The sequence below is a fragment of the Babylonia areolata genome, chromosome 4 (genome assembly GCF_041734735.1).
Source record: "Babylonia areolata isolate BAREFJ2019XMU chromosome 4, ASM4173473v1, whole genome shotgun sequence".
NCBI lineage: Eukaryota > Metazoa > Mollusca > Gastropoda > Neogastropoda > Buccinidae > Babylonia > Babylonia areolata.
The window spans coordinates 33,142,714-33,155,630 of NC_134879.1; the positions used below are offsets into that span (position 1 = coordinate 33,142,714).

At 39.9% G+C, this 12,917-nt stretch overlaps 1 protein-coding gene across 1 annotated transcript; it reads left to right on the forward strand.

Annotated features, from left to right (window-relative positions):
• Positions 1-9,402: 9,402 nt before the first annotated feature.
• On the forward strand, positions 9,403-11,875 carry LOC143281662 (putative acyl-CoA synthetase YngI). The gene has a single exon (XM_076586909.1). The coding sequence runs from the start codon at positions 9,433-9,435 to the stop codon at positions 11,062-11,064; it is 1,632 nt and encodes a 543-aa protein (XP_076443024.1). The 5' UTR covers positions 9,403-9,432; the 3' UTR covers positions 11,065-11,875.
• The last annotated feature ends 1,042 nt before the right edge of the window (positions 11,876-12,917 follow it).

The following is a 12,917-nucleotide window of genomic DNA, read 5'->3' on the forward strand; positions in this document are numbered from 1 at the left end:
CCCCCCCCCTCCCCAACCTCTTCCAACGTTCCCTCCCTCCTACACTTTTACGCTTTTCACAACATTCTTCTGCTCTTCATAAGGAATACAAAACAATATCTAACGGTACGTATACGCACAATCTTCGTGGACTACTGATGAGGTTCATATTTGAGTAACCCGAGGCCATCGACCCGATTTCGTAGTCACAGACAGACAGAGAGAGAGAGAGAGAGAGAGAGAGAGAGAGAGAGAGAGAGAGAGAGAGAGAGAGAGAGAGAGAGAGAGAGAGAGAGAGAGAGAGAGAGTATTCAAATACCATTTGTCAATTTAACTTCACAATCGATTAACATACATTTCCATCAACGAATCAATTAAACAGTGGCAACATAAATCGAATGGCGTTTTTGCATGCTAAGAATTGGCTTTCGATATGAAACCTTTGTATGTGAGATCATTTTCGCTGAGTCTCCCTTCGCAGTTTTAAGCTATGGTAAATAAATTTTGCTAAGCTGTTTGAATGTTGAACATCACACAAAAACGCTATGGGATGTATTTTAAGTTTCTTCACCGGTTGCTGTGCACATCGACAGAAAATGCGTTTCATCTTCCAATCGGCATTTACACAAAGGACACGATAAATCTACCCCATAGTCAGAAGAAAAGCGTAATTTATGTGTTTTTATGTCAGATATGCCAAGCCTGAATCGAATGAATGTGTCTCGAAGTTTTATATTTTCGATACTTTCGAAGTAAGGTTCTAAAGATAATTCAGTTTTGAACAATCTGTACACAGAATATCTTTCACGTTCCTTGATTCTTTCATTCCACCCTTGAAACCAACAGTCAGATATACGTTCTTTATATTCACGTAAAAACCAGTTAATCTCTTGTACCCCTTGATTAAGCCAAACAAACCCAAAACCATAAATTGTTAAATGTCTCTGGACATCTGTGACCCAGCATTCTTTACCATTTTCACGAATATTAAGAAGCATGTTGTATGATTTCCTAGGAAGTCTACTATTTTCCATTCTGGTAAGACGTAACCAATATCGAATTGCATTTACTTTTGCATCTATCAAGAGACAGACAGAGAGAGAGAGAGAGAGAGAGAGAGAGAGAGAGAGAGAGAGAGAAGAGATGTGTTCCATTTTTTAGGTAAAAAGTATTCCATATACTTACTGGAAGATACCCATTTTGACCTGAAACTAAAACACTGCATCAGGACTGAGTGGGGTGAGAATGGTTCTTTGTTTCTTACAGTTTCCGGTTCGTGCGGAGTCGACATACATTTAAAAAATAAATCTAAATTAAATATTTTTTAAAATGTGTATAATGAAACCACAGGAAACTACTTTATTTGCATCCACCGAGTTCTTAGGTGACGATTAAAAGAACAACCAAACCCATATATATACTATTGATGTGCATGGGCCAAACCAAGATTATCGTGATTTTTATATTGAACTGGGCGAAAGAATAAAGTTGTAGGATGTGGAAGTATCATAATTGGGGGCGATTGGAATTAGGTTTTGGACTTTATATGCACTGACCTTCCGCCATTTTGTATTGAAATGGTCCATACATACTGACTTTCCGTCATTTTATACTGTGATGGTCTGTACGCACACTGACATTCCGCCATTTTGTATTGTGGGGTTCTGTACCTACTGGCCTTCCGCCATTTTGTGCCGTCGTATTCCATATTTACGCCTACCTTTCGCCATTTTCTACTGTATTATTATTATTATATTTTTTGTTATTTTTACTTTTTTAAAATTTAATATAATATAATATAATTTAATTTTATATTTTAAATTTTTATTTATTTATTCATTTATTTATTTATTTTGTTTTATTTTATTGCTGTTGTTATTTTTACTTTATTTATTTTCTTTTCTTTTCTTTATTTTATTGTTATTTATTTTTATTTCTGTTTTATTTTATTTTATTTATTTATTCATTTATTTTTCTCATGGCCTGACTAAGCGCGTTGGGTTACGCTGCTGGTCAGGCATCTGCTCGGCAGATGTGGTGTAGCGTATATGGATTTGACCGAACGCAGTGACGCCTCCTTGAGCTACTGATACTGATACTGATCTACTGTACATTCCTTGACCATCTCACCATTTTGTGCTGTAGTGGCCTGCATACCCTTGCATCACACCTAAGCAAATCTAGAAGCAGTGCTACAAACTCCTGCTTATGCATGCTGAACGACTCGTTTCGAGAGAGAGAGAGAGAGACCCGTTTGGCTCAACAGCTGTTCTCTCCATGAACAGAATTATAATTACAAAACTGTGATTTGCAAAGCATGTTATATATTTTGTGTGCTTTGTATTGAGAACAAAAACAAAAAGAAGTCTCATTCCAAATGATTTAAGATACTTTTTGGGGGGTGTGGGGGTGGAATGCATGGGAGACATGTGGAGAGGAGGAGGCAGATGTATGTATTTCTCCTTTTTCGCTTAATTAAATGTCCAACACACAGACCAGTCTCAAAAGAACTTTGCCCTTTGTCCGGAACAAAACAGGGAGAAAAGTTGTTTCCCCAACAACTTCACAACAATCGTCCGAAATTGCTGATAAATCATGGACGAAGTAAAACAGAGAAATCACCAATGAACGGCAAAATCATTTGAAGCACGGCACTGTCAGATCAATCAGCACAGTGGCTGTTTGTATGGCTGCACAGCTGGATGTGGATTTTCAATCCAGATTTAGATTATATCTGTTTATTTGTTTATCTATTTATTCTTTTTTGTGTTTATTTTTGTTTTGCATTTCACATGTACACTAATTTGGACCCCCCTCTTTCTCTCTCTCTCTCTCTCTCTCTCTCTCTCTCTCTCTCTCACACACACACACACGTGCACTCACATAACAGCCAATCATATACTAACTTGCCATGTGTTCAAGTCCCACTTCAATTACCTGATTCAATTTCAATGTAGACGATTTCAGCAGTACATTGCTAACATATATATTAAAAAAATTGTTAAAAAGTCCAGTTGGTTCACTATCATAGTGGGTAGGCTTTCGTTACAAAGATGTTATGTTTTGTCTTTAAAAAAAAGTAAAACCGCAACCAATTATGTTCATTATATATATTTAAGTCTCACCTGCAGTCCAGACAAACTGCAACCAGTTATATTCATATATATATTTAAGTCTCACCTTTTGTCCAAACTTCAATCACTTGGTGCTGAAAAACTCTCCCCTCACACGAACACAAACAAATTTTCCAAGCAGCAAATACACTTGTGAAATGATTGTTCGCCTGCAACTCTCTGAACACCTCAATAAGAAAAACCTGTTCTATTCCTTGCAATCAGATTATCGTGCTGGTCACAACACTGAAACTGTTTTACTGATAACTATCAGTGATCTCACAGCCATGGACAAAACTGATACTTCTCTTCTTTCTCTTCCTGATCTGCCAGCAGCCTTTGACACCGTTGATCGTAATACTTTGATAAACCGACCCTCCCAGACGTTTGGTGTGTTTGGTGCTGCTCTCTCTTGGTTCAGCTCTTACCTCTCTGACCGGAACCAGGCTGGTACTGTGAACCGTGTGCACTCAAGACCCTCTCCCCTATAATTTGGTGTTCCCCAAGGATCTGTCCTTGGATCAGTACGTTTTCTGATATATACATACATACATACATATATATATATATATATATATATATATATATATACATATATATATGTGTGTGTGTATATATATATATATATATATATATATATATATATATATAACCTGTTTAAGAAATTGTGTCCCATCATTCTCTTTCACGTCACAATTTTTTGGCTGATAATTTTTGATTATTATAAGTCTGGTTCAATTTCTCATCTTTCTGAGAATATCACCTCTACTCAGCGATGTATCGCTGACAAAAAAAAAACAACAACAACAAAAACCAAAACAAAACAAAACAAAAAACCGACAAAAAAACCAACAACAAACAAACAAACAAAAAAACCCCAACCAACCAAACAAACTGACAAACAACAGACAAAAGCTGAATGACGATATAAACAGGAATGAAATCACTGCGCCTAAAAAAAAAAGTTTGCTACAGTCTGTTTCACTTTCTGAAGCTGTTAAGTTAAATGAGTGTAATGTTCCAACTTAAAAACAACAACAACAACAACAAAAACAAACAAACAAACAAAAAACAACAACAACAACAACAACAAAAAACTGTCGCAAACTTGGTGTGTAATTACAGCAGATTAGCAAATTTCCTCTATCTGTCAAATCTGTTATCTTGAGCTACGCAGAATAAGCTGTATTTGGCACATTCTCTTTCAGAAAATCATTCCCTGTTCCCTGTTTCTATCTGTGCTTGACTACTGTAATTCCTTGATCGCTGGATGCCTCAACTACTTGTTACCCAAACTTCAGAGTCTAAAACCATGCTGCACGGCTTATCTTCCGTTCTCCCAAATTTGCTCATGTTACTCATCTTCCTCATTCCCTCCAGTGGTTACCTATTGAGAAAAGAATAGATTACAAACTCTCTCTCTCTCATGTGGTACAAATTTATGAATGACATAACTCCTTACCTTTCTGAGCTTCTGCATTGCTTCTCTCCATATCTCCAGCTCCGGCCATCAGGTGGTGACCATCTCTAGAATAATTCCCTCCTACAGAACCAGATCGTATGGAAAATGCACCTTCTCTTTCCAGGCGTTTTCCTCGTGGAACGCACTCCGTCTTCCTGTCCACCAAGCTGTTTCTTGCCCTTGTTTATTTCCATCTCTCTCTCTCTCTCTCTCTCTCTCTCTCTCTCTCTCTCTCTGTGTGTGTGTGTGTGTGTGTGTGTGTGTGTGTGTGTGAAGAGAGAGAGTGTGGGTTTGTGGGCTGAGGCTGGAGTTTGAGGATTTGTGCATGCAGGTGTATTGTGCATGTTGTAAGTAAGCATATGTCGTGCTTTTCATTGTAAACGCTCAGGGCTTTTGTACCATTAGATTGGACGTACCAAATGTCATTTTATCAATGTTTTTGATAATACTAACAAAAACAACAACAACAACAATAATAATAATAATGATGATGATGATAATGATAATAGTAACAATGATATTACTATTATTATTAGTATTAGTATTAGTGGTGGTAGTAGTAGTAGTAGTAGTAGAAGTAGTAACAGTAGTAGGAGTAGCAGTAGTAGTAGTAGTATCATTAGCATCATTATTACATGCTCATGAAATTGCCTACGCTCTCGTGTTTTCCGAAAAGGGCCTCTTGGGCGAATGTAGATAGTGTAAGGCCTTTACACTCAATGTAAAATACAAAAGCCTTTTTAAGGCCTAATCATTATTCTAAAATGTATTGACTTAGAAGATTGAAATCCACTTTAAGAAAATTACTTCTCATAGTACATAGAGATAAATGTCACATTGCTAAAAAAAAATCATGATGCACTTGAGAGTTGTGTGCGTGAATGCTGTATTTCAGCGAAAGATGCGGTTAGAACTAACCATGCATTACACAGGGACACAACACCGTACCGAGATGGAGACTCGAACGCTGATCACTGGCGAACACTAGATCCAACACTTAACCAATTTTGCCACAGCAATCTGCGGGGAAACACGTGGTCCTGACTGTACAGCCTCTCTGAACTGAAACAGCTGGTGGGATGCTGTGCCTCTCTCCTGTCAGTAAATAATTTTATCCGTAACTTTCACGTGCTGACAACTTCAAAGTCTCCCTTTTTAAGCAATGTGCGACGCCTATATAAGCAGACAGGACACTGCAGTTTTTTCAGATCGCTTTTGTTGCACTGTTTCGACGAGACGTCAAGGTAAGTTGAAAGTTTGTTTGACACGGGGCTGTTGCAGGTAACGGTATAATATGAAAACAACATCCACTGTGCTTGGTGAAGAAGCAGTTTCTTGCATGATTATCTGGTGAAACTTCCAGTATCCATTTAAATCTGAATGTAATATATCAAAGACACCTAGGATGTTGTCTGTCATATATTGACAAAATAGCACGTCTTACTTTGTATTTCGATTTAATAAAATTAGACAACACTAAAAATTATATATGAGTGCATAGACCATTTAACAATCCCAAAATATATTAATATTTGGGTTAATTTTGTATTTCATTTTAGAATCTTTGTAATTCATGAACTGCCTAGATGATCTGAGATTTGACGGTTTATTCTGAATCATATTGTTAATCATGTGGTCCTATTGTTGAGCATGATAAGCTCGGTACGCAAATCAGGACTAGTATTCTGGTTTTGCTTTCGGTAAAAAGTTTTTAGAAAACAGTAATAATGTTTAGATGAATAGTCCAGTTTCTCAACAAAATGGTAAATCACACACACACACACACACACACACACACGCGCGCGCGCGCGCACGCACGCACGCACGCACGCACACAAACATCTTAATGTACGTGTGAAAATGGACCTATCCTACAATTTGACTCTTTAGAGTCTGATAATATGTCGCTTTTCCTACATCATCAGTACACAGTAAAAAGTCGCTTCTCCTGTTTCATCAGATACACAGTAATTAGTCGCTTGTCCTACGTCATCATATACACAGTAATAAGTCGCTTTTCCTATGTCATCAGATTCACAGTAGAAAGTCGCTTCTCTTGTTTCATCAGATACACAATAATAAGTTACTTCTCCTACGTCATCAGATTCATAGTAAAAAGTCGCTTCTCCTGTATCATAAGATACATAGTAATAAGTCGCTTCTCCTATTTCATTAGGTTCACAGTAATAAGTCGCTTCTCCTATTTCAATTGATACAATGTAATAAGTCGCTTCTCCTACGTCATCAGGTTCACAGTAAAAAGTTACTTCTCTTGTTTAATCAGATACACAGTAAAAAGTCGCTTCTCTTGTTTAATCAGATGCACAGTAATAAGTGGCTTCTCTTGTTTAATCAGATACACAGTAAAAAGTCGCTTCTCCTACGTCATCAGATTCACAGTAAAAAGTCGCTTCTCTTGTTTAATCAGATCTTAAATCAATGTACGTGTGAAAATGGAACTGCCTACAATTAGACTCTTTAGAGTCTGATATGTCGCTTCTCCTACGTCATCAGATTCACAGTAAAAAGTCGCTTCTCTTGTTTAATCAAATCTTAAATCAATGTACGTGTGAAAATGGAACTGCCTACAATTAGACTCTTTAGAGTCTGATATGTCGCTTCTCCTATGTCATCAGATACACGATAAGAAGCCGCTTCTATTGCATCATCAGATACAAAGTGATACGTCGCTTCTCCTACATCACCAGATACACAGTATCGTGACCCTGTACATGGAGGCCAGGGTCTGGGCGACCCTGTTGACAATTCCTTTTTGTTTATCTTTTGTCAGTTTGACACTTTTCCTTTAGGTTCAATTGAAACTAGCTCAGTTACTGTGAAGGCGCTGCGCATTTGCTCTGCTCTGCATTTCTGAATATAATCGAAGCAAGTATTATTTTTGCTCGCCTTGTTATATTCTTTTAAGACGGCGCCATTCTGGTTATGAGACATGCCCTGATAACGATCACATTACAACAGACTAAACGACGCCCATCCCAGCTGTGTGTCTGTGAAAGGGGGGCAGGTGAACAAAACGACAAATTGCACAGAGGGCTGTGATCTATCAGAGTCCTCAGTTAACATAAGAGACCACTGGAGAGTCCCGCGGCCATCTTGAATCGTGCGCATACGCATCTAACTTTCGTCGAAATTGCGAGCAATGCCAAAGCAGCAAACATGTGTTGTCCTCCATTTCTTCAGTTTTTTTCCCCTTTTTTTTCTTTCAGTTTTTGTGTGTTTCTTTTCTTTTTTCTTTCTTTTCTTTTTTTTTTTTTTTTGCATAGATTTTACCATTAATGCAATGTTTCTGTAAACTATGTATTATTCTAAGTATTCATAAAGCAGTATTAGAATAACTGTTCACATTTGACTATTCTCGTTTCATGAACGATTTCAATGATTACTCAAGTACACTTATGGATATGTCTGATTTTTTTTTAGTTGCTTCAATGTGTGTGTGTGTGTGTGTGTGTGTGTGTGTGTGTGTGTCAGTGTGTGCTATAGCCTTGTTAATAGCCTCCATTACTACAACCAAATTCTGTACAATGAAGTGACATCGTATGCACAATAAAAAAAACAAACACAAAAATATGAAGCAAAACGCCGATAAAAGAAGCCTGCTGTTTTGCACGTTCTGACTCTCTCGATCGTTTTTTTTCTCTCAATTTTTTTTTAAGAGTCAATCAACTTAGAGAGTACAGGTCATGTGATGCGCCTCTACAGGTCATGCAAGCACGGAACTCTCCAATGGTCTATTTCCGACATGATATCTAAATCAAAAGATGGCAGGGCATGCATCACGAGGGGAGAGAAATGGGATGGGTGGGGGTAGGGGAGTGGGAGGGGAGCAAGTGAAGGTCGTGGCGGCTGGATCGCTTGATCAAATGATCATTTTTAGCATAAACTTTGCCCAGTCCCTTTGGCAGCGATCGGTGAACAAACTTCATCAGCATACCGCACGCTACACTGCTTTCCGCATCACCCCAAACAGCTGGGCACAGAGACTGCGATAATATCACTAAACAAACACAGAGGCATGGGGGGGAGGTAAGGGGAACGCAGGGTTGGCCTGACATCAGTGGGTTGTGAACCACAGCGGGGAAAAGAGTAAGGAGGGAGAGGGGTGGAGGAGGAGGAAGTGGAAGGTGAGAGTGGGTGTGCAGGTGTCACTACCTGCACACCATAACACCATAAAAACTAAACATTCTTTCCTCAACTAACATACTTGTTTACTAATCTGTCACTTTGTGTATAATCTTCTCATATGTTTATTTCGCTCTGTTTTGTTTGCCACTTTCTTCAACTCGTCTTTTTAACTACCCACCCTGTCACCCCTCAACCCTCTTTTTGGACTAAGACTTAGAACACAGAATACAGAATACTGTATTATCTCAACAAGAGAAATTCATATGTGGTGTAAAACAGAAAAAACCAACACAAGAAAATCACAGTCATTCAAAATGTATATAGACAAACCATGTTAAGATGTAAACCTAGGCAAACCTTCATTACAATCAATAATCACAGTAGACAACAACAGAAACCCTTAAAAAGTAATTTGGAAGAAATCATACATACACTATCACAGTCATACACACATGCAGTAATAATCACAGTTAAAGAATAAACATAACAGTATACTAAAAGTTGATATAGACATGTAATAGCAGTGTGCAATTCTATTGCATCATCAGATACAAAGTAATACGTCGCTTCTCCTACAGCACCAGATCTTCTACCCCTCGTAGACTGAAAAGCATCTCCTAGAATATCCTGCAGTTGATTAGACGTGAATTCACTTTACATGTATTCAGCTGTACACATTTATGTTTTGTGATGCACAGCTCGAAGGCAAGGAAAAGACCACTGACATCCACCATGCCCCAGTTCAGGACCTTACCAGACATTCTGCAGCACTGGGCACAGGAGAAACCTGACTCTGAAGCCTTCATCTTCCGAGACAAGAATCAGCGGCGCAATGTGCTGACCTGGGCTTCTCTCTACACGCTGGCTGGTCGCTTTGCTGCCGTCCTGAGGGACAAGGGGATAGCACGTGGGGATCTGGTGATCAACACTCTGCCCAACAGTCCAGAGAGGGTGGTGTGTGAGGCAGGCATCTGGATGGTCGGAGCGGTATCTGTCAATGGTCAGTGTCTGATGGCTGATGGATCAGACTTGTTGAACACGATCACCCAGTCTCGTGCCCCTGCTATTCTCGTGGATCCTGACGTCACAAAAAGTCCTTGGAACGTGCTGAAGAATCACGTGGTCATGGATGATGCGGAGCACGTGACGTCTTCACAGCTGGCCTGTCTAAAGATGGTGATCTTTGTTCGACGTGTGGAGAATGAGGGAAGGGGGGATTTCATTGGCCAGCTGAAGGCACAGGAAGAATGGTTTCAAGCAGAGGATATGAAACCTGAAGAAGATTCCTTTAGCGGTTTTACCACATCTGGTTCTACAGGATTCTCTAAGCTGGTTATGCGAAGACAAGGACCTTCCATTCGACATGCAGCAAGTGTGGAGAAGATAATCAAGGGTAAATATCTCTGCATCGCACCAATGGGTCATTCTGTGGGCGCCATCATCTTTACTGCCATATCAGGTTCTATCCGCGTCGTTTGTGATATGAGAGCAGGGGTTCCTCATGACATAGTTCAGTTTCTATGGCATTGTATCCAGGAGGAAAAGTGCAACACAGCTGTGTTTTCGCCCACGCATCTTCTGAAAATGGCTCAAATGGCAGACATGGCGTCTTCTCTGCATCGATTGGATGTACTGTTGCTGACTGGTCTCCCAATCCAGCGGTTCATGATAGACAAAGGACTCAAGATGGCCCACAACCTCTTCATCTTCTATGCAGGAACCGAAATTGGCATTGCATGTGGCATGATGGTAAAAGAAAGCCAGACTTTCACTGACCATGATTCGGGACAACCGCTCACAGATGTACAAGTAAAGATCGTCAGAGCGGAAGACGAGGCCAAGCTGTGTGCTACTGGTCAGGTCGGTCACATCCTTCTCAAAGGGCCCGCCTTGATGACAGGCTATCTCAACGATGCCAAAGCCACGGCTGATGCCTTCACTGAAGATGGTTTCTATCGAACTGGGGACTTCGGCCGGCTGGATGAACGAGGTCATCTGATTGTCAATGGAAGAGGAAGTGACGCAATCATGAGAGGCGTCTACATCTTCTACCCCTCGTGGATTGAAAAACGTCTTCGAGAATGTCCTGGAGTTGACGATGTCGTCGTTGTCGGGGTGCCTGATGCCGAAGTGAATGAAGAGCTGTGTGCCTGTGTGGTACTGAAGTCAGATGACGTCTCCATGGAGCACGTCCGTCAGTTTGCTGAAGAAATCTTTGTGTCGAAGGATGATGTAATGTCAGCCTGCCCTCGGTACTTTCTGAAGTTTGAACCATTTCCTCAGTCTGAAGCCGGAAAAAAACCGCGAAAAGTCATCAAGACACAAGCTGCTCAGCGACTAGGGCTGATGTCTGCATCAAATTGATGGCACACACCAATCGAACGAAACAAGAACATCAATTCAGTATCACGGGAAGAAGGAAAAGAAGTACACGAACCAGGAAGAAAAGAGCGAGAAAAAGGAGGAAGAAAGCCGAGGAGGAAATGATGTTGGTGATAAAATGAACTGTGAGGAGGAAGGGAAAGCATGGGTGAATCACTTGGCTTTCAGTGAAATTATCAACGATGTTTGCTTATTTGTTTGAGAGGTTTCTTTCTAGGTTACAGGCTTTCCTGCTTAATCAGAAACAATTATTTTACTTCGAAGTCTCGTCCTGTGTATCAAACGTTTGCTGCAGACCACTGTATTCTATACTTGGTCACGATTCTACCAGAAACATAATGTGTTGTACCATGCTTGTATTTACTGGGATGTAAAGGAAAGTGATATTTTTTATGTGTTGTGTGTGACTGATCTGTAAAAATAAATCTCCCGTTTTTTGTGTCTTGTACTTGATTGCCATCAGACTAATTTTCCCTATGCTTTCTTAAAGAGAAAAAATTATCTAAGAGATTAAGAAACAGCGTGATGAGGAGCCAGGGTCAACAGTCGTCTTTAAAGCAATTTGTTTCTGGCTTTGATATGCTTATTCAGTGTTTGTCCACAGCATACATGTATAGGATGATGGTAAGGAGCCAGAGTGTCGTGTACCCAGAGAAACAGAGGCTTGCTGCAGGACACACAGCACACAGGTCCACCGTGCTGTCCTGACTCCCAGGCTGTCACCCTGCACAAACCCTGCACACTTCTCTCACATCGACATATTCACCCATCAGTTCTCTACCTTCAACCTTACCTTTTTCCTTCACTGAAGGCCCCATTCAACATGCTGCATGTCTGTGTGACACATAAATGAATGCATATATGTACAGTGTGCAAAACTTCTCTTAATGCTGCCTTTCATGTGCTTTTTTTTAATTAAACAAAATGTACACCAGTTAACAGCCAAAGTCCAGTTTTAAGTATCAAGTTGTAAAGGGGTCCCTCCTACTAAACCCATGTTGCTGAAGGAGGAAGTAGTGGTTCCCACTTTAACACTGCTTGCTGAAAGCAAATATTTAAACGCAGAGTTGGAAGTCAACGTTAAAATTGTTTTGCTATTCAAGTTTGTGATTGTATGGGAAACACCCGGATCTGATGGAGCAGAAAACCATGATTTATCAGAGATCTATTGTTTCTTTCCCGTATAAAGTTATTTCATTGAAAAATAAAAAGAATTTCATTCTCATTTATTGTCTGTGATTCTTCATATCTCTCTGAGTCTCTCTCTGTGTCTCTGTCTATGGCTTTCTTTATTTCCTTCTGTCTTTCTCTTTCATTTACTCCCTCCTCTCTCTCTCTCTCTCTCTGTCTCTCTCTCTCTCTCTTCTCTCTCTCTCTCAGTGTTTCTGTCTCTATCTGCCTCTGTCACTCTTTATCTTTCTTATGCACGCACACACTTTCACACATGCACGCTCATATACGCACTTACACACTCACATGTATGCACGTAAATATGCCCATACAACATTCGCATGAACGCTCATGCCCGTGGACACACACACGCACATACACAAATACAAACACGCGCGCAAAGCAAACACACACACACACACACACACACACACACACACACACACACACATATATATATAGTCCTCGCATTACGCATACACACACACACGCACACGCACGCACGCACGCACGCACACACACACACACATATCTGAAAATCATGCCGACATACTTCACAAAATAACAAGAAAGGCAAGGCCTTCAAGACTCACTTGTGATACCCACTTAAAGAAAAAAAAACAACTTAAAAAATAGTTTGTTGAAATGTGTTCTCTATTCGTTAT